We start from the raw sequence: 26,195 nt of genomic DNA on the forward strand, positions 1-26,195 counted from the left end.
GGTTGATTTGTCACAAATGGTACAGTCTAACCAAGAAGTATTTTGGTGGACAAAAAGGCAACTTCCAAAATTTCTCAGCTTGCTCGATACTCGTGCCAGAGGTAAGGATACGGCAATAACTCTTGAGCTATCATCGTATACTAACATACACCTCACTTTCCACGTGTCAGAGCTCAAGCGTACCTGGATCGAGATGTATCCTTCAGGCGAGCTACAACGTTCCCGGGGACAGGCCCGGAACGTTGTACATCACTAATAGCGGAGCCGAAGCATGGGAGATAAAGCACATTCTCGACCGTCGGATGCGTGGTTGCGGTTTTCAATACCTTGTGCTAACGTGGTCAACGGAGTTTTAGGTCGGTAGAGTCGGGAATCGACCGGTTAGTATTACACGGCGTTATGATACGAATAAGGTATGTTGCGCGGTACAACTTGAAGTCCGTCCTCGGGACTTTTGAAGGAAGTGATTTTTTTTCAGTGACAAATTAATGAAACAAAACTTCGGTTGATTTGTCACAAATGGTTCAAACTAGCCAAGAAATAAGTTATGGTATTTTGGTGGTTTGAATAGCTTTCAAAATTTCTCAGTTTGCTCGTGCCAGAGGTGGGGATACGGCACTAACTCTTGAACTAGTACTATCGCATACACCTCACTTTTCACGTGTCAGAACTCAAGCGTACCTGGATCGAGATGTATCCTTCAGGCGAACTACAACGTTCCGAGGTGACACCAGAAACCGGAGGTGACCGTGACAGGCCTGGAGCGCTATACATCACTAATAGCGGAGCCGAAGCATGGGAGATAAAGCACCCTCTCGACTGTCGGATGCGTGGTTGCGGTTTTCAATACCTTGTGTGTTGGCGGATGCGGGCCTGAGGCGAACCTTTGGCTACCTGGTCATGACGTCGAAGACTGCCCTGGTGCACCACAAGAATATAACGCCAGACGAAGTTCTTCGGGTGTTGCTTACAGCATTACGTCGCACGGTTATTCTTTCATCCCTGAGCAGGGTCTCTTACCTATAGTACTGCATTCAACTCCTTCGTGTGTCCCAAAAATCCATGGTTTTGTCTCGCTAATATCTGCCTTATTGGCTTTAGTGTCTCTCGCCGTTCTTCGGCAGATTTCCAATGTATAATGCAGTTTCCCCCTTCTTTTCTACGATTACTGTCTCTCCCTGGAACCCCCGACTAGAAACCACCATCCCTGTCAATCATTTTTTCTACCATTCCTTTCTCAAAGTGGTCCAAGATGCGGTTCATAACCGCCCTTGCTTCATCACTATGCTTCTCTTCATTTATATACGCTTCCCCTTATCGTCCAGACCTGACACCTTACAATCTCAATGTAAACCAATCCGCCCAGTCTCCTATAGATTATTCAACCACAAGATCAAACACAACCTACACTCCTTCTCCACAAAACTGGCGTTCAATCCCAATGTACACCGTCCTTATGGACAAGTTTGCTGACGGTGACCCTTCAAATAATCAGTTCTTTAACTCCCCATACGAATGGGATTGGAGAGAAACCCAACTTCGTTTCGGTGGTGACCTCAAAGGTCTAACATCAAAACTGGACTACATCCAAGGAATGGGCATCAAGGCCATATATCTCTCAGGTACAATATTCTTGAACATGATATGGCAAGCCGATAGTATGTCCTTATCTCAATCTTATTTACAACTCACACTCACTTCCTTCAGGTTATTCTCCTCTCGACTTCTCCGTGTTGGATCCTCATTGGGGTACTATTGATGATTGGGTAAACTTCATCGACATCCTACACGAACGCGGCATGTATATCATGTTGGATTTCACAGTCGGAACCATGTCCGACCTTCTCGGCTCTGAAGGGTTTGTTCACCCTATTCACCAACTACAATTACTCGCTCACTCACTCACACCAGTTATATCAATGCAAGCGCCCCATTCAGTCTCACTGAATATCCTGCAATGTACAAAAACCCAAAGCACCTCCCCTGGGGTTTCGAGCAGTATGTTGATTTTTCCGTCAGTAATTATTTCCGTTCACCTCGTGCCTGAACCCCCCTCAACTAACTTTTTTTCCTAGGTCATTAATGAGCGTAACCATTCTTGCCAACTTCCCGTGTTTTGGCAAGAGGATGGAACAATCCTGCCTGCGACGGGATATGATGGTTGTTACGAGTCCGACTTTGACCAATATGGTGACATGGACGCCTTTGGTGTTCACCCTGCCTGGCAGCGTCAACTTTCTAAGTTTGCATCTGTACAGGACCGTCTCCGCGAATGGAAGCCTTCCGTTATGGACAAACTCACTACCTTTTCCTGCATGGCCATCACAGCCCTTGATATCGATGCCATTCGTGTCGACAAGTCCACGGAGATCACCGTCGATGGCCTAACCGCTTGGGCATCTGCAACTCGTGCTTGCGCCACCGATCTTGGAAAGAAGAACTTTTATATCACCGGTGAAGTCACTGGCGGTGACACCTTTGGGTCCCTATACCTGTCAGTCGCTATTTCACTCACCACCGGCACCAATTGATCTCCTTCATAGCGGACGTGGCCGTACCCCGACTATGCTGCCCCCCGGATTCCTCGCCAACTCGACAGAATCCGAAAACCAGTATTTCTTGCGCCCACAGTCGTCGAATAGCCTCGACGGCTACGCGTTCCATTACGCGATATACGGCTCCCTCATCCGTTTCCTTGGACTGGATGACAAAGTGGATCACAATACCAACTTAATCACCGCTTGGAATCAGATGCTCGTGACCGACGACTTCTTGAATCCAAACACCGGCCTCGCCGATCCGAAGCATTTATTCGGCACAAGCAATTTCGATGTTTTCCGTTGGCCCAGTTTGTCGAATGGGACATTGAGATCCGCATTGGCGTCTTATATCACACACCTGGTCATGCCAGGGGTTCCATTGGTAGGAGTTATACTTGAATGTTTGTCGCTGCAGTACTTACCTTTTACAGGTCTACTATGGCGAGGAGCAGAATTTCTATCTATATGACTCCACAGCCTCAAACTATCTCTTTGGGTGGGTCACCAACTGCTTTAAGTGATTGCTTTTCTCATACTGCTACTTTCAGCCGTCAAGCTATGATGAGCAACAAGGCTTGGCAGCGCCACGGGTGCTACAAAGTTGGATCCGTCCAATACTCCAACATGCCGCTTGAGTCCGCCTTAAAGGGATGTGACGACGATTGGAACTCGCTCGATCATTTTGATCCGACGACGGACATGCGTCGCCTCCTGAAACATTTTTTGTACCTCCGAACCACCTACAACGCCCTCCAAGACGGCTTCGAACTCGTACAGCTTGGAAACTGGACCGACTTCGTCGAGTTACCAGGTTCAAACAACATCGTCACCGAATTGGGCCTCTGGTCCGCATCACGTGCAGGTATGCCGAACGTACAAAACCTGACAGGGGAGCGCACCGATCAGGTCTGGCTATTGTACTCCAATCAGAACAACTCACAGTCGTTTTCGTACGATTGCAGCGGTCCGCTGTGGATATCGTCACCCTATGTTGGTGGGACGACGGTGAGGAACTTGCTTTCTCCGTACGAGAATTATACGCTCGTAGACTCGGGGTCATCGTATCATAATAACGGAGGGGGACCGTGGTATGGGTGTCTGCAGACGGTGGAGATGGACGCGTTCGGCTTCAAGGCTTTGGTCCCTATCAGCGAGTGGGTCCCTGCCCCCCCTATGCTCACCAAGTTCCTGCCTGGGCATGACGCACGCATCGAAGTCATGCGGGGGGAGCCAAACGCCACGATTGTGAACCTCGTGCTAGAGTTCAATGTGGCAATGTCGTGCGATAGCGTCACGCAGAGTTTATCGTTCAACATGTCGTCTTCTGGCATCGGTGGGCAGCCTACGCTCAACCTGACTTCGGTGGTGTGCAATGCTGTCACGAATCCCACCATGTCGTCCGTTGTGGGAACTCCGTACTCGCAGTGGTCGTGGTCTGGTACACTGACCGATGTTTCGGATGGGATTTTGGAGATTATTGTTAACAATCCAACATCGTTCGATGGGATGCTGTCTACTGGGGTATGTCTGTTTTTTTCTGTATTCTGTCATGTTTTCTCATGGTTTGTAGAGCATAGATCATCTGCTGCTGCGCAAGGGCGAAGCGAACAATGTCATGGTGTTCCCCGAGTCCGATTATGATAACACAGATTTCAACTACACTGACGGCCAGTACACATTCACGCACCGTGCCTATGGAGCGGATATGTTCAGGTACTCAGGCGACTTCACACTGAGTTGGTCTAACTGGACGAATTGGGAGAACGTTACGATCATACCCGCTGATGTCCTCAGCAATTCTGATACTTTCTGGACGGGACAACATCTCATAGTGCAATGTGAGTGCTCGTAGTTGCTGCTGCTTTTTCTGGTGTTGACGTTGCGGTAGATTGGAGTGGTGTCGCGACTACGTCCAGCGTCGTCGTGCATGCAGATTTGGACTACAAGCAGCAGCGTCGCGTTCCCCAGTTCCTCGCTCGAGGTCCTTTCAACGACTGGGGTTATGACCAGGGTATCTCCAATGCGATGAACCTAGTCAGCGATGGCACTTGGGAGCTCGAAATCATGGCTGCGTGGCCAACGTACCTGCAACTCAACGTGTTTGGGTACGATGATTACTACTACGGTGACGTCGACGCGGACGGCGTTATGGATCGGCTACCACCAAACAGCATTGCGCTGAACTACTTGAACTTGTCAGCACCCCCATATCCTTCACTCGCATGGGCACTCATCGTTGATGATGCCACGTTGGAGTGGACTCTTGAGCCTCGTGGCCATGCTTCTGTCAGCGCTACCATGTACGGGCTTCTCTGCACTCTCTCCCTCATTACCGGAGTTCTCGCAGTCGTCATTTTCATGTACTCTTTCTACGGCATCCGCCACAATCTGTACGGTGTGCAGACGAATTCAGGCGCAAGCAAGTATTTCCCTATCATCAGATTGCTCAATAAGTCGACCGCAGACTTCAAAGAGAGCGTGACGCCCATCGCGGAAAAAGTCTTTGGGCACAAGCCGAATGCGGAGATCGTAGGATGGCCAGAGGATAAAAATACGCGGCGCAAAGTCCTCATCGCGACGCTGGAGTATGAGATCATTGACTGGAAACTCAAGGTCAAGATCGGAGGTCTCGGTGTGATGTCATCGCTCATGGGAAAAGCTATGACGGACGTTGACTTGATCTGGGTCATTCCAAAAGTCAAGGACCTGGATTATCCCGCTGGTGAACCTGCAGAGCCTATCGAAGTTATCATCTTCAATGAGCCTTATCGTATCGAAGTGGAGACGCACGTGTTGGACAATATCACCTATGTCATCCTCGACAGCCCCGTTTTCCGTGCACAGACCCAATCAGACCCGTACCCAGCCCGCATGGACGATCTCAGTTCCGCCATCTTCTACTCTACATGGAACCAGGCCATCGCGACCACCATCCGCCGATTCCCCGTCGTCGACATATACCACATCAACGACTATCACGGCGCGCTTGCTCCGATTTACCTTCTACCCAAAGTAGTACCCGTTTGTCTCTCGCTGCACAATGCCGAGTTCCAGGGTCTATGGCCGCTTCGAACAAAAGAAGAGATGAAAGAAGTCTGCTCCGCGTTCAACATCAGCAAAGAGCACTGCACGAAATACGTCCAGTTCGGAAACACGTTTAACCTGCTTCACGCTGCTGCATCGTTTATCAGCGTTCATCAAAAGAGCATCGGTGTCGCTGGAGTCTCGGACAAGTATGGGAAGCGCAGTTGGGTGCGGTATCCTGCTCTGTGGACCCTCAAGTATGTCGATTCGCTGCCTAATCCTGACCCTACGGATATCGCGGCTTTGGATGAGAACCCGGTGGCTATTCGTGAAGTGCAGATCGATCAGGTTGTTGAGGCGCAGCGTCCGGAGATGAAGAGGCAGGCGCAGGAATGGGCGAACATCAAGCAAGATCCTGACTCTGACCTGTTTGTGTTCGTTGGTCGGTGGTCGAAGCAGAAGGGCGTTGACCTGATCGCGGACGTTATGCCATCGCTGTGAGTCTGTTTTTAGATTTTGTAGGACTCGGCTCTGATGAAACCTGTCTCGCAGCCTTGAGAAATGCCCTTCGATACAGCTGATTTGCGTCGGACCTGTCATTGATCTTTATGGTCGGTTCGCTGCGGAGAAACTTACTCGGTTGATGGAGATGTACCCTGATCGTGTTTACTCGAAACTGGAGTTTACTGCGTTACCGCCTTATTTGTTTAGTGGTGCTGATTTTGCTCTGATTCCTTCTCGTGATGAACCGTTCGGATTGGTCGCTGTCGAATTTGGGAGGAAAGGTGCTCTTGGTGTTGGTAGTCGACTCGGTGGTCTTGGGTTGATGCCTGGATGGGTGAGTGCTCAGGGTCGTCTTCTTGGGGCACGATCTGACAAGATTCTTGGTAGTGGTTCCCTGTGGAATCTACCTCAACAGACCATATGTTGTCTCAGCTTTCGAAGACGATCAAGCTGGCGTTAAAATCCACAGAGGAAGAAAGAGCCATGCTTCGTGCTCGGTCAGCTGTTCAGCGTTTCCCAGTCATCGAATGGCGTCAGCGGATGGAGGACATGCACCGACGGAGTATAAACATCAGCCGAAAGCTAGCTGGTTCAAACGCTTGGCGGGAGGCGGACTGCGGGACTGAGCCCTCTCAGCATGCGGTTCCGGAGGCAGAAGATTGGAACCCTGTCAATCAAGGACTGCCTGGTCAACCTGACTGGGATGCACAGAGCGCCATGTCATCCCCAAGATTGATGCTTAGTTCTCCTGGAAGCCAGGTTTCAACGTCCCACGATGAGAGCTTTCTGTCAGTACCGTCTGGTCTCAACTTCAACTCCTCATACACGTTGGATAAGAAACGCTCGTGGCATAGTTTGGCGACTAGTAGTCGGTCCGGGTACAGTGACATTGGTAGCATCATGAAAGAAAAGACCAGCTCACCGCTGAACAAAGCTATTACGACGGTGCGTCTCTCGGGAATTTTGGCGACCGCTATCATCTCATTCACTTTTTAGTTCACGGACTCTGATGGCGGCGTTGCCTCAGAGTTTGTGCAAAAGCTGCAAGCGTTGAACTCGCATAACTCCAAGGGCGAACTCTCTATTGAGAAGTACCTCGTCAAGTCTGAGGAGGCTTTCTTCGAACGTGTGAGACGAGACAAACTGTCCAGTGCAACCAGTCACATTTCCTCGCACCGGGAGTCTATCCAGACCATGCTGGCTCGACGAATTGGAGGCTGGCCGTTGTATACTATCATCATTGCTCTTGGCCAGGTAAGACCTTTGATTCTTAATCTTCATCCATGAGCTCACGTTTGTTCTCGAGATGCTTGCTGCAAACAGCTACCAGATGACTTTGCTCACTGGCCAAAACTACCAGAACGACATCCAGCTATATTTTCTCGGTGCTGTATTCTTGGTTTCATCTTTTGTTTGGTATACCATGTTCCGCTTGAAGCCTTCTGTCTACGTTCTTTCTGCTCCCTGGCTCTTCTATGGCATAGCATTCTTTTTGATTGGCATTCCCTCGTTATCACCGAAACTTCAAGGAACTCATACCATCGTATCGGACATTGCCACTTGGTCATATGCTGTCGCTTCTGCTGCTGCTTTCATCTTTTTCGGCTTGAACTTTGGAGAAGAAGCGGTGCGTCATGTTTGGGGGGTCCATTTGTATGCAGCTGATGTATGTTCTTTAGGCTGCCCCTACTGAAGTCTGGATACTGCGCTCTTGCATTGTACAAGGTTCTCAACAGATCTGGGTCGCTGCCCTATGGTACTGGGGTAGCACACTGAATACCGCGACGCCTGGGTCCGTTACGCCTTGGTGGATTGTCTTTATCTTGTGGCCGCTCTCAATAATGTCGTTTGCGTTTGCATACTTGATGCTGCACGGACTGCCAGGTAAGTCCCATCTGAATTCTCAAGCAGGACAATAATATCAACTACAAAACAGAGTACTACCAACAAACTCCTCCGAAAGTTCCAAACTTCCTCAAAACTCTCTTCCGAAGGAAGCTAGTTATTTGGTTAGGCTTTTCTTGCTCGCGGCCAAGTCGATGACGCTGATACTCCACGCAAGGTTCCTCGCATCTGAAATCTTACGTGATTATTGGCTCAGCGGTGTATGTTAGGCCTGATGCATTGATATCCTTATGTTCTGACCTTATTGCAGCCCTACGGTCGCAACTGGAGTTTCCTGTGGAATGTTCCGATCCCCAAGTGGGCGATCTTGCTTCTCACAATCTTCTTTTTCGTCGGTGTCTGGGCTCTCATGCTCTATATCCTCACGTCTTTGAGTAAGACGCATACTTGGTTGTTGCCCGTGTTCGCTGTCGGCCTTGGTGCTCCAAGATGGTGTCAGGTATGATCTGGTCAATGTTGCATCAATCTTCAGCCATCTAACATGTGTCGCAGACATTATGGGGCACCTCGTCTCTCGCGCTCTATATCCCGTGGGCTGGCTCAGGGGGACCATACCTCGGTCTTTCTCTGTGGCTTTGGCTCGGTGTTTTGGATGCTGTACAGGGTGTGGGCTTGGGAATGATTCTCCTGCAGACGTTGTCAAGATTGCACGTCTGTTCCACGCTCGCTCTCGCTCAGGTCATTGGGTCTATCTGTGTTATGGCCGCCCGCGCAACCGCACCAAACCGCATCGGTCCAGGGAGCGTATTCCCTAATGTCGGAACATGGGACTTCTCGCATGGTATCAAGGGCAGCCCGATGGCCTCCCCTCCATTTTGGCTGGCGCTGACCTGCCAGATTGTCATTGTACTAGGTTACTTCTGGTTCTACCGCAAAGAGCAACTAGGTAAGTCGACACGCAACTTGACCGTAGAGATGCTCTAATAACCGTCGCTTCAGCTCGACCATAATTATGCTATGGTTAATCACTTTCACCGTTATTCACGCGCATACCGGAACCTTCATTCACTCAGTTTCTTCGCCATTAGATTGTAGTGCCATCAAATTTCTGACACTCTGTACTCATTCACACATTAGATTGTCGAGCTCCGTCAGCCGAAAATCACGTGGCTCACTCCGGTGCTTGTATAGGTGCCAGGTGATGTAGCCTGCCGGAATGAACTGGCACCACGAGTCCAGCTGAGCGAACGCGCTGTTCGCTTCCTACATTCGTTTTCTCCCTCTATCACGTGCGTTCGTCGTACAGCCACTCCTTTTTTCGTCTTCGCACCCTCAGTTCATACATAGTTTCTCCTAATCGATTGTTCTTATTGAAGTTTTTATATAATGCATAATCGTCTCGTGGCTACTCAAAGAGTCGTTCGATATGGTCGAATTTGTAAGCAGTTATCCATCCCTCTAGAGCTGCTCAGCCTGCTTGTGTCCCACCTCGAGCTAACGCTCGGTCTAGCCCAACCTGTCAGATCACGCCAGTGATTTTTGGGCCAGACGAAGCCGGACTCATATGAATGCACACATGTACTTCAAATATTTTTATAGATGTGCGTTTTTGTGCTGCTAAAATCATACAAGCGGTCCGTTCACCTTCAGACGTTTTCTATCGTGAATTATAATAAGAGATGTCTGTACGTCTGTACACTTGTGGTAGTCTTTTCCTCTTCTCTTAGACTCGGAAATAGCGCTCGAATGTCTCGGCCACATCGTACTCTTGAAAGTGCTGGTGTGTAGCTATGCGAACGAATCCCGTGTGCAGGTCAAGTGAGGCCTTTTCGAGCGTCAGCCCTTCAGATCCCTTGAACGTCGTCGCATAAGCAGACTGCAGGGGAAACTGTTTGCGATTCACGGTCCAGCTTGAACATGCTGGACTGAAAGAGAAGGTGATTTGAGGCAGGCAATGTATCTCTCCAGTATGAGGAATCTGAACCTCGACGAATCTGCAGAGGTGCGCACTTGAGCATTTCGTACTAATCCGGTTTCGACGGGCATGCTTCGTTGTATTGCGCATACGGCATTGACTTTCAGATCAGTGGGGAGGCGTGTTTGGACGTGTCAACATCGCGAGGTAGTCTGGAGTTTGCTCGGGTGCGTTTGGAGGAGGCTGCTCTGCTCCTTTGAGAATGTCGAAACTGAATTTTTGTTCTTAGCTTGTATTGATGTTTACCGTAATCGCCAGGTAGGGCGTCCAACATGATGTCGTTGAATTCGTCTAAATGTTTCACGGAGATGGGGAAGGCGCACTGAAGGCAAGCTGTGAGGCCTTGAGGTCCCGTGACGTCGGGATTGACGCACGCTTGAGCACGGACTTGAGTATAAGGTAGCGTACCTGTAGCGAATACACAAAAAGGCAACCAACTGAGGTCCCAAACAGTAAGCATAAGCCCCAAACCGTCAGTTGTGATGTCCCTGGACGTCACGATGGGGAGGCAAGTTTCCTCTCTGACCGCCAAGACAAGGATGCATTCAAATATCAAATCACGTCCTTTCTCGTCTGTCTGCGTGTCCATGAGTGGCATTATGCAGGAACTTCAAGGAAGGCAATATACCGTCTGAAAATTGATGACATCGTCGGAGTAGCTCGAGTCTCTTGGGCTGGAAATCGCTTCGAAGTAAGAACACGGGAGAAGTATCGGAAGAGCGCCTGGGTAAACAGCGCGATGGAGTGGGCCTCCCAGAAGTGCAAGCAAGCGTGACAGCGTGGATGTTTTGCACGAGAAGACATAGTTAAAAGTTAACGGTCTTGAATTCCCTATCTTCCCTGAAAAGAAGGTGGCAAATCGGTCTAGTGTGTAGTAGAATGAGGTTGTCGAAAATACGCACCAACGATGTAATCGAAACGGGAGTTGTCGAGGAATAGACTGAGTATCAACACCGATATGTCGGATGATATTGAAGGCGTCCCAAAATAGCATGACTGTTCACCCTAATCTCCTCGGGTGCTTCCAATGTCCCTGAGCCACAGGCCTGACACGATCCGGTCCATGAACTTGGCGCTCTCCGACTCGGAAGAGCCAATTTTAATTATGCAATTGATCCCGCAATCGTTTATGTAAAAGCGGCTCACCCTCAGGGAAATGGACTTTCCAGCATTTGTAGCGCTAATGATACACATCGTTATACATCACCAGTCGCAGGTCTTACATCCCCAACCTTGGTGCAAACCGGTCAGCTGTCGTTTGCATGATAAAAATTAATACTGGACAGCAGAACATAATACATTAACGTTCTCCAAAGTTGATCGTCCATAGAGTGAGTAGCGATTTATCGTTCCTAGTAAACATATGGAATAATACGGTATGGTACCAGCTTCTTGTACGTCTCCCAATCCTTACCGTACCTGGTGTTAACTGGTCAGTATACATCGACCATAGAGGAAACGACCGACTCACTTTTTCTCACAATTTTCATCATCACGGCGCTGCCTGTGGATGAGCAGTACCGCGAAGTACACAACATAGAAGTATGTAATTGGCGTATCGAACCCAGTGGGAAGCGACCATGCAAATGCCATCAGCAGGTCGCCGCTGCACAACACGAATCAAATCTCAAGAACACGGGAAAAAAGAGGAACTTACAAGTAATTGGGATGTCTTGATCGACCCCACCATCCTGAAGTGAGAAGCTTCGAGCCGGTAGACGTCGTGAAATATTTCAAATCTAAACAGCAGTAAATCAATACTGATAAAGGCATCTGTGAAAGAGAAAAAAAATCACTTTTGGGGTTGCGTCCGTTTCTGAAATCATTCTTCTCTCCATTGGCATCACGGAAGACATAATACCCAAGGAGGTTGAACGCAAGTATTCCAGCAGTACGAAGGAGTCCAAGTTCGACGGGTTTGAACACAAGGTAGCGTGCCTGCAGCGAGTACACAAAAGGCACCCAGGTGAGGTCTCCAACAGCAAGCATGAACCCAAAACCATCGGTTGTGATGTCCATCGTCGTCAAAATGGCGGGCTGCACAGTGGATTAGTACAAACTCAATCATGTAGAATTGGGGAGACCAACCTCGTTATACAGTCCATCAGCGACATACCAAGTCTGGAATGCGAGTACAACCCATATCGAGTCGGTCACGTTTGCGAAACCTCCGCGACGTGCAGCTTGCTCGCAGACCATGCTCATGTTCACCAACACCCAGAGGATGAGGCCAGGGCGGAGCTCATTGAAGGACTTGATGTCAAAAGAACCAATGGAGGGGTTCAACTCGCGGCCAATGTACCACTAAATAGGTCACTTGAGTCATAAACGGCACTAACAAGCGAACTTAACGTACATCATAAATGAAATTTCCCGAGTTGCCACCAAGCGCGAGGAGAGCGCCCGTGCGGTACGAACTTGCATACACATAGAAGGCTTGCACCAAGGACATAACCAACGAAGCAGTCACAAATCCTATCCATTTTTGATACAAGAAGGTGAAGGACTCGGGACCGTTGCGAACGATATAGCCACAGGAAATGCCCATTGCAAAAAGGAACGTCGAAAAAGCTGCATAACAACAGCATCAGCGCCAATGCTCGCCGCTATGACCAGACACGAACCATTGATTTTGTACTTCTTTTTCTCCCCAGTACGCATGGTCACTCCTTCAACCAAATCTCCCGGCAGCACCGCCCATGCAACAACGCAAAACGCGTACCATCCCAAGTAAATCAAACTGGCCTCGGTATCCCACAGACTTGCCCAAAATGTCTTGTCACTCAATGCTTCCACGAACCGGTCTGGAATAGATTGTAAAGGAGGAGGGCAGCCGCCAGATTCTTCTGAACAACCAAAGTATAGGAGATACGTCATGAAAGGGACGCCGAATGAGATGAGAAAGGCACCCGGTGGGCCCAGGAACTCATAGGTCGTCGAGCGCGGATTCAAGTCTGCCACAGGCTCTGACTCGTCTTTTGTCGTTGTCGACATTGTGGAGAAGTTTGAACGCGATGAAACGCGCAGTAAATGGTGGTTCTGTTTGAGTCGTTCGATCAGTGCGCGCCTGTGCTTCCGACGGAATTGATGCTATTTGGTCCGATTGCTTCCATATTTGTATGAAATAACAAAATGTTGTATTTTCTGTCCTAGAGCCTCCTATACACTCAGCGGTAGCTCTTCACGGAGACAGCACGAGAACATGTGTTCTAAATAATTAGCAATACGGGCGCACGATCATGTTGCGTCCTTATCCAGGTTCTCAACTAGCTTTGACAGCCTCTCCTTCCTCAGAGGTATCCACAACACCTCACTTCCACTAGTACCAGGCTGTGCTGCGCTCACCACAAGTCCGTGGTCCCTGAATTCGCCAAGCAGAGCTCTAAGTGCAGTATCATTTGTAGCAATGAACGCGTCCCGCGCCAAAGTAAAGAGAGCATCGTATGTCAGGCCAAAATGCTGCTGGTCATGAGGGTTATGTGCGGAGTTGACCTCCGAGACGTCAGAAGAGTTGGCGTTCTCGAGTTGTTTTGCAGCGAGCAAGGAAAACAGTTTCTTGGCTTTAGCGGTCACCGCTGCGAGGACATGCATTGCTGCCGTTTCTGTCATCGGGCCAGAGACAGGGTTGGTAATATCAACGCGTGCACGGGATGATGAGGCGCCAGAAATGGAGGTACGGTCAGCGAACGTGAGTTCGGTGGTGTATGGTGCAAGAGTGGTCAGGTCGTGCCAGAGCCAGCTGTACCCCACGTTTGTTGTAGGACGATCCGAAGAAAAGAAAGAACCTTTCCTAGCTGCGAGCTGAGACGCGCTGAAGAGCAGTGGCGCGTTAAGCCTGTCGATAGACGCGGCAATGTGAATGTGGGGGCTGAGTGCGAGTGAAGAAATAGCACGCGCAAGTTTTGGAGAGCGGTCGAGGGAATGAACTATGAGGAACAGATGGGGGCTGTCTGAACTTGCAAAGTGCTCCGCTACGCGTTCCAGGGTAGGAGCAGATGTAGAGGTGGATTGTACGCCTGGGACGCGTGCAATGGACACAAGCATGTCGCGCACGGTTACCGAAGGGTGAAAGGCGTTGACTACAACGACATGTCCAAGTTTCGACACATGTTTTGCGAAATCGTTGAGGATACCGCGCTTCGAACCCAGTCCATAGAACAATATATTGAAGCCTTCGTCGAGCTCGCGAGCCCATCTCTTGAAACTGGAATTATCAAAAGGAACTTGTGGCGTACAAGCATGTACGGAAGCTCGTGCGAGAGCAGCATTGTGCTCCTCAGGGCTGAGGGGCACGACACGCTGTGAAAAGACATTGGTGGATGTGCGCGTGCGTGATGAAGCGTGCGTAAAATAAGCATCAAAAGACGGCTGGTAAGAATCGATCAGACCGTCAGTTTCAGATTCTTTGAAAATGTTGGTGGCATAGTTGTGCTCGACGTCTGAGGCATAGAGCTCAGATCCTTCGTCGCTGTCCATCACGATGAGGTCCGTTTGAGGTTGTTTGTTTGCGACCTATTTAACTCCGGATTCAAACCAAGCCAACCAGACTTGTCACGTCAACCACCACTTGCTCAAGTACTGTACATCCTTCTGAAGGAGCTCGCTCTGCAGCCTACAATGCATTTTGAACAAGGAAACTTACATTTGCATTGGCAAGTGATCAAATCACCACATAACAGCAACTACGTTGCGCGCAAAAGATACGAAAGGAATAGCCTTAGTATGGTTTACTCACTTTGTATCTTTTGTGTGTCAAATACTGCTCTCTTTACCCGCACGTCTCTTACGCCTAGCTCACGATACCTAATAAAAGCACATCATCTCCAGACTCAATGGTGGGACAGAAATGAAAAAGTGGGCGCGCAAAGAAACACAAATGTACGGTGACTGCACCTATCTATCGTGTACAATCTTGAAGGGTTTCTAGATTCAAGTTCCTTTGGTTGATGTTGGTGGACTACAGCAAGAGTCGAAACTTCAGGCTTCAAGAACTAGCGACCCGAGTCATCCTTGAATGTTTGGGTCAGTTCAAGCCGGTTCCAGCCTCCACTTGTGTTGATCATCATCAATATTAGCATTTTGTCCACATCATTGAGTAGTCAATGTGCAACGCCCCTCGCATACCATTACACTGTAAAGTCTTTTGGTCACCCGCCTTCATGGGTCCCAGTCGATGCGAGAGCTCGCTACAGCGGTTGCACTGAGCCGTTCGTGTCAATCCCGTCATCAATCTTTGTTACGCTAGTAACTGGTGCAAAGCGCAAGGGTTGACAGAACGTTTTCGTTGGCACAAAATATGGCATTGGGAGACAGCTTGGCGGGTTGGCTGAACGTGCGAACGTGCATACTCACCCCACGGTGGTGGTGCAATGATGTAACACTTCTTGGTGACGACAGTGACGTAGCTCGGAGAGGTGCATTGTGTAGAAGTGGCCTTCTTCCTCCTTCCCCCATTTCACCACCACCACCACCAAGGGCAGGAGTCACCAAGGGGACGAAGGTTAGATTCTTCTAGAGGAATAAGTCATCTATTTCCTAATGCATCCATTGAAAGAACCTCACCGTGAGGTCATCTCTTCAGGTGAAAATATATTCGCTCTGGTCTTGCACAAGATGAATGTCATATTTATTGTCGACGATACCCATTGTGGATGAGGGGGTCCGAGGACTTTGCCAGTGGTCTCCAAAATTTTGATTCAGCAGTTCCAAGGACAGCACTCGGTGGCCAAGAACTTGTCGGTGTACTTTGGTGTTTCAAGCCTCCAGAGTTCTCCGATAATTCGCCGAGCTTTGTCGTCATCGGTGACCTCAAACTCCATGAATTGTGTGGATTCACATTCGCAAATACATCTCATGCTATATGATCATGCTATCCAACTAGTTTCCGGAGAAAACGATTTAGGTTGGCCTGTGGGATCGATTTGTCCACGGTGGCCGACGGCTGTAATATACCAGGAACATGACCCAGTCGACTGTGTCAGGGACGCCAATACTTGCCATTCACTCCCAGACCTGCTCAATTGGGAGACTGGGCGCGAGGCAAATCCGTTTACTCAGATATTTCGTCTCGAATTATATTGCGACAAGCAGGTTTGGGAAACTGGGCGCGAGGCAGATCTGTTTACTCAGATATTTCGTTTCGAATTATATTGCAACAACTACTGCAGCACCCGAGGCACACTTGGCAGCGATCACCGGGCTTGTCCTTATTCAATAACGGACATGGTACTTATAAGTTATTACTATCCATGCCAACTGTCACTACGGATATACTTGGAGGCCTCACCGCGTCGGAAGGTAATATTCATTCGCCTGTACAGTACTGGCGTCACCAAGAGATCCAGCATGCACAAACACTTTGACAACTCGATACCTAGATTGGAAAGCAAAGCAGCCGTCGGGAACCATTAGTTTTGCCACTTAGAACCAAGTTCGAGGGTCCAACGTTCGTAAGCGCACTAGGACTACTTAGTGCGATGCACACAATAACATTGATCACTGAATCTGATGTCATCCGACAAACACGAGAGTCTCGTGGGTCAACTCGTGTTCTAGTCCAGGGTCACTAGAAGTTGCACGATGCGAAATTAAGAACTTACCCCAGGCTAAGGAAGTGTCCAAGAAAGAGTTAGGCGCAAGTAATTGATGCTGCCAGAAGACTCGGATTGAAAAAACTTCTAGTGGTGAATCTGTCAACGGATCCGAAGTGTTATGACGCGATATAAAATGTTAACGCGATTGCAGACGGACGTCGGAGATATCATTTCATGTGTACTTGCAATTTTTCTTGCTCAAAACCCAAGGCAGGTTGGGAGTGGATCGGCACTACATAGTCAGAGCGCTTCTCCAAGAGGACCTTTCAGCTTTCAATCCGAACTTGAAGCTTGAAGCTGAGCGCTGAATTCAAGACTCGTGCTGCCAAAGTATTACTGTCTCTGTCAGCAAGTTTGTCTCAGCCAATCAGATTACAAAAAATGTGGCGAGTGCCATGATCTTAGAAATGCTCTTTGAATGGGAAGCTGATCATAGGATATCGAATGCTGGGGTATATCGATTTAGTACTAGGATGACTCGTTAACGTTGTGTTAGAAAGAAACTGGAGTCACCCTATCTCTGATCGATAAAGCCTGCCCTAATGGGATCAGATGGACCTCATTGCGATTATCTGACCTGTGTTTTGGTTGTGCTCCGATAAAATTTCAGGAGGTGCGCTAATCAAATCAGCCATCTCATCTTTCTCCCCATCTTCCACATTCTCCAAGTTTTCAAAATGGCACCTGTGGGCAAGCTCTATTGTGTCCCTACCATGTATCAGACCAAGACGGTAATTAGTGCACTTGTATCATTTCGCGTTTTTTAATATGACTCATAATAACCCATAGATCAGGAGCGTCTGTGCACTAGCAGGTCTTGAGCTGGAGATCCCCGAGTACAAGCACTTTTCGGACAACCAGAAGCCAGAGTTTCTTGCCAAGTTCCCTCATGGAAAGATCCCCGCTTTCGAGGGCGCAAACGGCTTTAACCTCACGGAGGGTGCCCCGATCGCGCGGTATCGTGAGTCATACCATTTTCCATGTTGATCTTGAGCTAGGATACCATAAGGATGAGAAGATCTACAGTTATCCCTGTCTTAATTCTGTGTCGATAGCTTCATGTAATTCTGATTGTGTTATCCGTTCTCACTTTCATGTTTGTTGTTGTGGGGTTGAAACGCATGTACTAACGTTTGATTACAGTTGCCGGGCTTGCTCCCAACTCTGGCCTTCTCGGCTCAACACCAGAGGATGTCGCAACCGTTGATCAATGGGTTCACTTTGCCGAATCAGAAATTGCCACATTCACCGATGTAATTACAGGGATGCTTAACAACTTCGTCCCCTACAGCAAAGGCGTAAGTTAGTTCCTCGCCACCGGACTGTTCGCACTCAATGACCCCCTACAGATCCACACCTTCATGGCTGAGCACCAATTGCGCAGCCTTAACACCCTCGAAGCTCATTTGAGCACCCGTACCTTCCTCGTTGGCGACCGCATCACTCTTGCTGACATCGCTGTTGCCTCTGTTCTCCAGCGCGCCGTTGTCGTCACCGCAGATGCCGCTGTACGCGCCAAACTTATCAACACTGTTCGCTTCTTGGAGACTATTGTGCATCAGCCCAAACTCGAAGCTATCTACGGTCCTACTGAGTACAGCGAGAAGGCGCTGCAATACGTCCCTCCCAAAAAGGAGAAGGCGCCCGCACCCCCGGCCGCACCAAAAGAGAAGAAAGAGAAGCCAAAGAAAGTTGCTGAGGACGATGAGGAGGATGATGGCAACCTTGTTCCTGAGGAGCCCAAGGAGAAGAATCCCTTGGAACTGCTCCCAAAGAGCACGTTCAACCTTGAGGACTGGAAACGCGCCTACAGCAACAAAGATACGCGCGGCGCTGATGGTTCGCTGGAGTGGTTCTACGCCAAGTAAGCACATACCTCTCCTTCGCTGGTCGTGCTGACTAAGGCACTCGCAGCTTCGATAAGGAGGGTTTCTCCGTCTGGCGCGTAGACTTCAAATACAATGAAGAACTCACGCAAGTCTTCATGTCCTCTAACCAGATCGGTGGCTTCTTCAACCGCCTGGAGGCATCGCGCAAGTACCTCTTCGGATCGGTGGGCGTGCTTGGCCAGGCCAATGCGTCTATTATCACCGGTGTCCTCATCCTGAGGGGCCAAGAGTCAAAGGCGGCCGTAGACTGCGCACCAGACTTTGAAAGCTACAATTACACCAAACTAGATGTGTTCGGTAACCAAGAGGAGAAAGCCTTCTTTGAGGGCGCACTTGCATGGGATCTGGAAGTCGATGGCAAGAAATGGGCAGATGGAAAGAACGTAAGTATCGTTTTCTTTCTATCGTGTTCCATGACTTTTCGCTGATGTTTGCGTTGCAGTTCAAGTAAAAAGTACTGATGGGCCGGAGAACGCGGGACTTTTGGGAAGCTGCAGTATTGATTTCGTGTATTATCGTGTCTCTTATATGTAGATCTTGTTACTTTGAACCATCCGTTGACCTACGTTTGTGGAAGAGTAGTGGTTACACACACTGTCTAGTGTTACACTCGATGCCTCTTACTTAGAAGTTGGTCAGAAGATGAACGCGTTTAAAGTTCGTAGCTAATCGTCAGTTAAACCGATTACGTACCACCAGTTCTGAATCATCTAGTCACATTGGTCTATTTCATAGTCCGCTCGGCATTTCGAGGGCACACCTGTGTATGTTCAAGCTCCGAAGCCGCTTCAAATCGATCGGTCACGTCCTCAAAACTATATCATTAATTTCTTGTGAGATGCGGCAATCATTTCCTGCAGTTCATAGGGCATTCTGGAACTGATCAAGTAGCTTGATGTATTTGAGGATGTGGCACCAAGACCAACTTACATACAGTTAACGTTTGGTTAAACGTTGACACTCTCAGGCTAATGCGCGAGCCAGGCAGTAGTATCCTTTGCGACAAAAGCGGTGCCGGCGGATATCCACCTCGAGCTTCGATCAAACATAGCCAAGAGTCTATGAAGTCCCTTGTACCGAAGCAGTACGAAGCAAGTAAGAATTTGGATACTGGGTTTGCCCATTCTGATCTCGCAGCATCATTAAACTTTCTCGTCCGCGCGAAGGTTCAATGTTCATAACTTGACATCAAAACTTTGATAGGCGAAACTTAAGCGTTAGGACAAGCTTCCTTCCATCGTTGTGACCCAGACTTTAAAGAAGGAAGATGACCGTCCCTAGAATCTTTCCAGTCGTTCTTTGCACCCCTGAATGAACGTTTTCCAGCTAGCGCGGTGATACAGAAAGAACGACTGTCTTCCTCCGAGTCTATATGGTCTGACCACGGGAGACTAGTGGATAATTCTGTCCATCATCACAATGAGACGTTAGTCTGGGCAGTGCATCCCAATTCTAGCAAGGAATTATCGAGCATATCAGTACCTAACACTGATCAGCAAGCACTGCCAGTGCCTGCCATTCACCAAGTGTGGAAACAATGAGGCAACATGTGTTGCATGATAACGGTATGTGCTCCTATATACTCCGCCATGATCAGGAACGCTAATGTTATTTTAATGTAGTGCCAGCGCTACAATCACTAGTTAATCTCCGAATCTGCGAGGAATACAACCTCGGGCGGTTCAAGCCTCGGCGAGTCTATTTGCAAATCTTAACCGTACCAACCAGTCACTGGGCGTGTGTCTCATGCGTGTCATTTTTAACCGGAGAAGACTGGAGTACGTGAGATGTACAGGGGCGAGACACATCTCTTCTGAAAGTCCCCAGAATTTGTTCCACAAATTAAAGTGACCACGTTCAGTTTCAGACATTGTTATTGTACGTCCTTTCTTTCACTGCGATCAGTGTTTCTAAGCGTACATAGCCATCTTCAGATCTAAAATTGAAAGTAACCCTTTTCCCTCTTTTCCTTGGACTCGGTTGACAAAGTTCTCAAATCATCTGAAGGCGATGGTTCTGATCCGCGAAGCATTCAAACTACTGACACCGGTCCCTGACAATCCCCGCATGTTGTTCACTTCTGGAATATGCATGCCAGGGTTAGTTGCGGATTTGAAAGACATGCTAGTGAGCAATGTGTTGTAAGCTTTTCATTTTCAAAGACTGAGCGTGGCGCAGTACGAACATAGGTCGTGGCTGAGTAAAGCTATTTGGAGAAGCTAATACTCGGAAAACCGTTTGATTGTGGAGTCTACTCTGCGTAGCAGCTAGTACAAGAGGCTGTTCGACGAAACAATGCTTTACAGCACTCCTAGAACGTCTCGGAGTTCCTATATCAAACCCGATGACTCCTAACAGCACTCTCCGAGGTGCTCCTGATCCAATCTAAATGTGTCAGTTCTGTTTTATGTTCTATTTTGATGAGTTCTACTGACTGAACGCAATCCAGATACTGAGCCGCTCTGCAGTTATTGCAGGCCTACGATGAAGATGTTAGTCTTTGTACATAGGAATTTAATAGATCCAGAAGGGTTTTTTTATGCGACAACGTCCAAGTAGTTCAGACTGCCGCCCGCGCACAGCCGGGCACCCTAAATTCCCTGAGCCCTGTACTGATTATGGGAACTCAGGTAAGCCGGTGTGCTTGCAAAATGCTCGTTCAAATTCCTTGTCACTGACGAGAATCATGAGATTACACTGGCAGACATAATTTTAGCTGCTGTAATCCAACGTGCCGCCCGAGCGATGCTCAGTGCTGCTGAGTGAGCACCAAAGGAAGCCACGTAGGTTATCGTTATCATATATGATCATTATGTGGAGAAGAGGAAAGGAAGCGCCTTGTGGGATCAAATGATATACTATACCTCGCTCAACACCTTGACCAAATCAAGTCCAAGCGTAACTGTCGTGACGTAAGAATGTTATTCTTCAAGGCTCTCAAAGGACTTGAACGTGGGGGTGTCGTCCTTCTAGGCCAAAGGCTACCATAGTCAAGTACGATTGACGACTCCTGCTACCCTCCCACTTGCCACTTTCTCGACATCGCGGCAAGTGAGACTGTACCTAGTCGTCCTCTCGACCGTCCCTCCCGATTCAATCATTCTCGCGACAGTCTCGTCTTTAATCATGTGGCGATTGACGATTTGTGAGTGCGATCCATTGGGAAGAAGCAGGAAACCATCGCCGGTGAATGTGTCGGCATCTACCTCGTCTATGCCATGCAGATGTGTTGTGTAAAGTTCCCCAGTCGTAACCACAACACTGCGAGGCTCCAAAAACAATGACAATGAAGGTGCTGGATTGACGCTACGTCCCATCCGAGTCGATCCAGGGTCAACACTCAAACTGTCTTTATCCTTATTATACTGATAGTAGTGGAAGATAGTATGCGATCCTAAGGAAATAGTTGCGACGACTGGGTGATATGAGGGACCGTCTTCGTGGGGCTTCAAACTGGGTATCAATCATCGATGTTGAAACAGTATATTTCGGATCGTACCATGATGCCTTGTCCTGGATGATACTTTCACGACGATGAGAGGTGTGAAAATAATTCGTGAGATGAAATGATCTCACTTCGTTCAATATAACGTGATTGGGTCCTTTGTGTGGGGATTGGTTGAAGGCCCCAAGGAGTCTGAGACGTCCTAGAACATCAGGACTGTTATCAGATGATTCAGATCAGATGATGGAGACAGACTACGCGAAGCATGATAATCGACTCACAAATCATTCAAGAATGCCGGAAATTCCTGGCGAAAAAGGATGTTCTTCTGGAGAACTTCACCCCCTGTATGGAATGAAGGAGCCTGCGTGAGGAACCTCAACCAGCAGCGGATGACTCTACTCGCCCCATAATTGTAATCTAAATAAAGATAACGAATTAGCCTCCGAATTGCTGCGCACGTCTCCATAGTGGCGTGCATGACAAACCTGCGATTGTTCAACATCTTCCATTTCTGCTTTGGGGAATCTTTTATCTGACGACTGGCTAAGGAGCCCGCCTAAGGAACTAACTGGTCCAGCTAGAACTCACCTTCCGTAGTAAGTACTGTTCCTCATCTTCAGAGATGAAGTTTGGGATATAGAATACAGCTGAAGTTCCCTGCAGGTGGTGTTCAGCAAGGAGGTCCATATTGATATCATCTGAACCGAGAAGCATCGCGCTTGGGAAGACTTCAGGTTCTTACGTCATGCCTTTCACTACAATCTCGGCCACGTTTGTCTGGTCAAATGTGGGTGCGGCTTGGGTGCGGTGCATAGTGCAAACCTACTTCCTTCACACACCATTCATTTTCGCTAGACTGAGAAACCACTCCGACTAGTCCTTGAGCAAATAGTTTTGCCTTAGTCAGGCTACGCGGCCACCCTGAATCCATCTCACTGGGCTACTTCACATTTGGTTCGCTTGTCTGACGACTTATCTTCATATCCCATTTGTGACAAGGTCCTCTTCATGAACCTTCGCGAGCTCGGAGGCACATCTATCTCCGTCAATGAACATTGAACATCTATGGACTGGCTGGATGTATTCGGGTGGCTACTGCTTCCACGATCCGTTCTCACCGCACTCCATCAGAAATAATCATGATGGTACAACTTTATGACTCACTTACGTTTCCACCCGCGATCCGTGTATTTCTATGGTTGGCGTAGGCTTCATGGCGGCAAGTACTGCCCTTCTCATTCTTCATTCGTATGGGGTCATATCAAATATTGGTCCGGGGTCAGGTTAGCCAAACATAGGTTAGTCGCATGGCACGCAGAGACATTCGAGAAAGGGAGGGCTGATTTGCCTTGGCAGTGAAACTAACTAGTGTTGCGGATCTCAAACTAAGAGATATTTCTAAATCCTCGCGGGGCCCTCAAATGGTATGGAAATTGCTGTCATGTGCAGCACTGCTGTCTCATACTAATACTACTACGGTTTTGTGCAAAGTCATGCATGACCATGTCCGTGCTTGAAAAGGAAGTCCTTCAACTTGATCGGGGATCTCGCGGACACCTCAAACGCTCGTTCCCTATTCATGATGTGTTATAGGAGCCAGCCAAAGATTCATACATCAAATTCGAAGTTGACCCCTGGATTTCAACAGAACCCTTCGCGGTGCCGATAACCTGTTCCTCTCGTTATCGGATGGCAAAACGTAGCGCCAGAAACGGTTCCGTGCATCGAACCTGACCAAGTGTCCAGTTAACCATAAGTTGAGTGTAAAGCTTTATCAAAAGTGTAGCTTCGATCAATATACCCGACTTGAAAGGCACTCGAAAATATTACATGAAGTAGAAGAGTACAGCCAGCCAGTCAAAATGAAATTACCAGACCCGGGTGCACTTCATTGAAGGAATTGAGGCTATATGCTTCATTGGCAGCAGTTGCAATGCTTTACGACACAGGACGGGGAACCGGATATAGGTACTCGAGATCCTGAGCGAGATCCGGAAGACCGTGCATTATACATGTCCCGGTGTCGGCTTTTCGTTTCATGCGATTATCTCAATGCACCAAACATTGGGGCGTCAGACTACGACATCAGGTTGCGACCAGGTTGTCGTTCGCACACAACTGTAAGTATTCAAACTTGCGATCGACGGGCTTATCGGGATCTATTCCATTGATTGGTGCCGTCACTGCCGCTGTGACCATGAAAATGAATGGCCAACAGTATGATGTCGTGGTTTAAACGTGTCACTTATTCTCCTGGGTGACCTTCCCGCTCGAGATTACGAAGTGCGGTTATCCATCATGGATGCCGTGATAATTTTTTTCCGAGATGATCGTGCTTATAAGTAATGCTTTTAAGGCGACGCAAACACGGAGCCACTCAATCGGTCAGTGGGTAACACAGAACCAAAAGTAAATTTAAATCTACAAAATGCCTGATCAAATACTATAAACAGGAGGCTGCGTGCACATTACTCAGGTAGGTGTAGCCTATGTATATCTGATAAGTCCATGTCAAAGAGATGCTAACTTTCCCCTTCGGGGATGCTCTTTCATTGTACGATTTGAAGAAGCGGAATCGGCCGGAAGAACGTTCCGCGACGAAGAAAGTTATAGCCACGAAAACGAGAATTGCACGAGGCGAATAAACGCATCCTGCGAGAAGTATATAGCAATGCGGCTATTTTTGCTGTTCCGAACCGCTGGAAAGAGTGATTAAAGGAGTTCTGCCTTGAATGAGATAGATGTCATACACAGGGGTATAGACGCAGGGATAGCCCCGGCGGTTGCAGTTGCCACAACTAGGTCGACTTCCATCACATTTTAGCTTGCGACCTTGATAAAGAAGTGCTCAGTAAGTACGCGTATCGGTACTTTATATTGTAAAAGCACAACCTCTGCAAAATTGACAAGCCATGGCTGTCCTACGTGGGACCCGTGGGGCTACCATGTCGTCATCCATAGGGTTGTAATTATATTGACCACTAGTAGACTGAGGAGGGTCAGATGAGAGCTGCTATACGAATTGTGTGCACGTACGTGTGAAGACATTAGAACTGTATTATCGTTGTACGAAGAGCGACGTCTACGAGAAGCAGAGAAGGGGAATGATGGAGAGGAAGAGCAGGAATGACTGGTGCAATTTATGATGTCCCTAGAGAATTTAATGCAGAACCAACCTCGTATAAGTCGGGTAAATAAGTATATCCATCTGTACAGCCCGTATAGCCAGAATCCGCTTCGGCGTTGTTATTTTAAATCTCGCGCTAGTATGAAAACTCATACGCTACATCGGGAAGAGATAGGTGAAGGCCCAAGATCTGACTGCGGTATCATGAGCTGCCCCCAAATGCCACGTGCCAACAAGACGATCAAGAAGACGTACGTGTGTGCTTATTTCAGGCTGTTTCTACGAAGCTTCAATCAACCAATCAAGTGGTAATGGACCAAGTGGCGAAAGGTCATGAACCGGAGGTAGACTGCCTATCAAACCGATCAAGCCAGAAAGCCGAGGGTGCTCTCCACTAGCACGCCGAATCCCTGCAGGCCACGGAGAGGGTTGTGGTTAGTATCTATACCCGATATTAAAGAAACTGCCGAGTTCGTCGAATACCGTTACATAGAAGAATCCGATCTAAGATCGTCTCTTAGACATGCCGTAATACGAGGTCTAGGTCACCTTGCTGACTTCAGCTTTCACAGTGCAGCCAACATGTTACTCGATTCAACTCTCGGCTTACACGATTCAGGCTACTAATCGCGAAACTTGCCAGTGTATCATCGACCATTCAACTTATCCCCGAAATACCAGTTTGCTCACACAATAATGTTTGTTGAAACTGTATCCGAGTCATCTTCATTTCAAAAGGAGTTCTCGGTGATGAAATCTCTCAAAGTGTCTCCTTATTCAGTCTTCAAGACAACTGGGCGTTAATGATATCTACCCGGGAATCAATATCTGGTGTTATGGACGCCTGTTGGCGCCCCATGTATCAAATTCTGCGGAAGATTTCATCGTGGTCGACTCGGAATTTCATCCGAACCGATGGCTAGACCAGTATACCGCATACGTCTCTCTTGGATAAATGAAGCCACAGCTTTCCTCGCCCAAACTGAGCAAAGTAACAGAAGGTTTGGAAGTGTAAGTGGTAGTTCTTTACCGCATACGCGTCTTTTGATTAGCTGTAATCAAGGTACAAATAGAACCGAAATCTCTCTGGGAAGCCTTTTCATCACAAGACAACACGTATATGAACCGTTTAGCATTTCCTCTTCCAGGAGATGCCGATTACGGAGGCACTGGTGCGGCCGTCAGGGGTTGTGCCAGTTACGAACTACAGCGTATCCAAGATTTGGTGGGCCTATCTGCACCTCAATCCA

General features: G+C 48.3%; 7 protein-coding genes across 7 annotated transcripts; 2 read left to right on the plus strand and 5 right to left on the minus strand.

The window, feature by feature from the left end:
• Window positions 1–1,252: 1,252 nt before the first annotated feature.
• Window positions 1,253–8,923, plus strand: F5147DRAFT_833393 (glycoside hydrolase family 13/glycosyltransferase family 5 protein; the record flags this gene model as incomplete). Its single annotated transcript, XM_041443860.1, has 19 exons — window positions 1,253–1,658; window positions 1,708–1,858; window positions 1,912–2,014; window positions 2,076–2,494; window positions 2,544–2,922; window positions 2,972–3,036; window positions 3,089–4,061; window positions 4,111–4,378; window positions 4,429–6,061; window positions 6,117–6,402; window positions 6,456–7,013; window positions 7,065–7,322; window positions 7,375–7,695; window positions 7,748–7,952; window positions 8,005–8,077; window positions 8,131–8,173; window positions 8,224–8,412; window positions 8,466–8,859; window positions 8,913–8,923. 19 exons carry the CDS (start codon window positions 1,253–1,255, stop codon window positions 8,921–8,923), a joined length of 6,735 nt encoding a protein of 2,244 aa, XP_041297969.1.
• Window positions 8,924–9,996: 1,073 nt separating this feature from the next.
• Window positions 9,997–10,842, minus strand: F5147DRAFT_833394 (uncharacterized protein; the record flags this gene model as incomplete). Its single annotated transcript, XM_041443861.1, has 4 exons — window positions 10,517–10,842; window positions 10,297–10,465; window positions 10,135–10,221; window positions 9,997–10,082 (listed from the first exon to the last, which is right to left on the minus strand). The coding sequence occupies exons 2-4, from the start codon at window positions 10,346–10,348 to the stop codon at window positions 9,997–9,999; spliced, it is 225 nt and encodes a 74-aa protein (XP_041297970.1). The 5' UTR covers window positions 10,349–10,465; window positions 10,517–10,842.
• A 278-nt stretch (window positions 10,843–11,120) lies between these two features.
• F5147DRAFT_671100 (ERG4 ERG24 ergosterol biosynthesis protein) lies at window positions 11,121–12,938 on the minus strand. The gene is made up of 7 exons (XM_041435567.1): window positions 12,513–12,938; window positions 12,245–12,459; window positions 11,977–12,192; window positions 11,685–11,925; window positions 11,546–11,627; window positions 11,360–11,494; window positions 11,121–11,307 (listed from the first exon to the last, which is right to left on the minus strand). The coding sequence occupies exons 1-7, from the start codon at window positions 12,880–12,882 to the stop codon at window positions 11,241–11,243; spliced, it is 1,326 nt and encodes a 441-aa protein (XP_041297971.1). The 5' UTR covers window positions 12,883–12,938; the 3' UTR covers window positions 11,121–11,240.
• Window positions 12,939–13,002: 64 nt separating this feature from the next.
• Window positions 13,003–14,406, minus strand: F5147DRAFT_671104 (origin recognition complex subunit 2-domain-containing protein). The gene is given in 2 exon segments (XM_041435568.1): window positions 13,003–13,096; window positions 13,108–14,406. The coding sequence occupies 1 exon segment, from the start codon at window positions 14,362–14,364 to the stop codon at window positions 13,126–13,128; it is 1,239 nt and encodes a 412-aa protein (XP_041297972.1). The 5' UTR covers window positions 14,365–14,406; the 3' UTR covers window positions 13,003–13,096; window positions 13,108–13,125.
• A 2,657-nt stretch (window positions 14,407–17,063) lies between these two features.
• F5147DRAFT_671109 (uncharacterized protein) lies at window positions 17,064–19,095 on the plus strand. Its single transcript, XM_041435569.1, has 6 exons — window positions 17,064–17,212; window positions 17,271–17,442; window positions 17,625–17,779; window positions 17,831–18,345; window positions 18,396–18,753; window positions 18,813–19,095. Exons 1-6 carry the CDS (start codon window positions 17,159–17,161, stop codon window positions 18,819–18,821), a joined length of 1,263 nt encoding a protein of 420 aa, XP_041297973.1. The 5' UTR covers window positions 17,064–17,158; the 3' UTR covers window positions 18,822–19,095.
• A 2,006-nt stretch (window positions 19,096–21,101) lies between these two features.
• On the minus strand, window positions 21,102–22,541 carry F5147DRAFT_671115 (uncharacterized protein). The gene is made up of 7 exons (XM_041435570.1): window positions 22,407–22,541; window positions 22,304–22,350; window positions 22,222–22,235; window positions 22,097–22,160; window positions 21,947–22,031; window positions 21,870–21,893; window positions 21,102–21,816 (listed from the first exon to the last, which is right to left on the minus strand). The coding sequence occupies exons 1-7, from the start codon at window positions 22,530–22,532 to the stop codon at window positions 21,361–21,363; spliced, it is 816 nt and encodes a 271-aa protein (XP_041297974.1). The 5' UTR covers window positions 22,533–22,541; the 3' UTR covers window positions 21,102–21,360.
• Window positions 22,542–24,495: 1,954 nt separating this feature from the next.
• On the minus strand, window positions 24,496–24,765 carry F5147DRAFT_567197 (uncharacterized protein; the record flags this gene model as incomplete). The annotated part of the gene is made up of 2 exons (XM_041430837.1): window positions 24,496–24,650; window positions 24,711–24,765. The coding sequence occupies 2 exons, from the start codon at window positions 24,763–24,765 to the stop codon at window positions 24,496–24,498; spliced, it is 210 nt and encodes a 69-aa protein (XP_041297975.1).
• Window positions 24,766–26,195: the final 1,430 nt, after the last annotated feature.

Source organism: Suillus discolor, assembly GCF_016758755.1.
Source record: "Suillus discolor strain FC423 chromosome Unknown F5147scaffold_5, whole genome shotgun sequence".
NCBI lineage: Eukaryota > Fungi > Basidiomycota > Agaricomycetes > Boletales > Suillaceae > Suillus > Suillus discolor.

Bases quoted from the DNA above. Each gene is read 5' to 3' on its own strand.
- F5147DRAFT_671104 (XM_041435568.1), bottom strand. From the start codon at position 14,364: ATGGACAGCGACGAAGGATCTGAGCTCTATGCCTCAGACGTCGAGCAC.
- F5147DRAFT_671109 (XM_041435569.1), top strand. From the start codon at position 17,159: ATGGCACCTGTGGGCAAGCTCTATTGTGTCCCTACCATGTATCAGACC. The intron at 17,213-17,270 runs GTAATTAGTGCA...AATAACCCATAG, and splicing joins CCATGTATCAGACCAAGACG to ATCAGGAGCGTCTGTGCACT. The intron at 17,780-17,830 runs GTAAGTTAGTTC...GACCCCCTACAG, and splicing joins TCGTCCCCTACAGCAAAGGC to ATCCACACCTTCATGGCTGA.
- F5147DRAFT_671100 (XM_041435567.1), bottom strand. From the start codon at position 12,882: ATGTCGACAACGACAAAAGACGAGTCAGAGCCTGTGGCAGACTTGAAT. The intron at 11,926-11,976 runs GTTGGTCTCCCC...TCCACTGTGCAG, and splicing joins CTGATGGACTGTATAACGAG to CCCGCCATTTTGACGACGAT. The intron at 11,628-11,684 runs GTGATTTTTTTT...ACTGCTGTTTAG, and splicing joins AAACGGACGCAACCCCAAAA to ATTTGAAATATTTCACGACG.
- F5147DRAFT_671115 (XM_041435570.1), bottom strand. From the start codon at position 22,532: ATGCTTCTCGGTTCAGATGATATCAATATGGACCTCCTTGCTGAACAC. The intron at 22,351-22,406 runs GTGAGTTCTAGC...GCCAGTCGTCAG, and splicing joins AACAGTACTTACTACGGAAG to ATAAAAGATTCCCCAAAGCA. The intron at 22,032-22,096 runs GTGAGTCGATTA...ATCTGATAACAG, and splicing joins CCGGCATTCTTGAATGATTT to TCCTGATGTTCTAGGACGTC.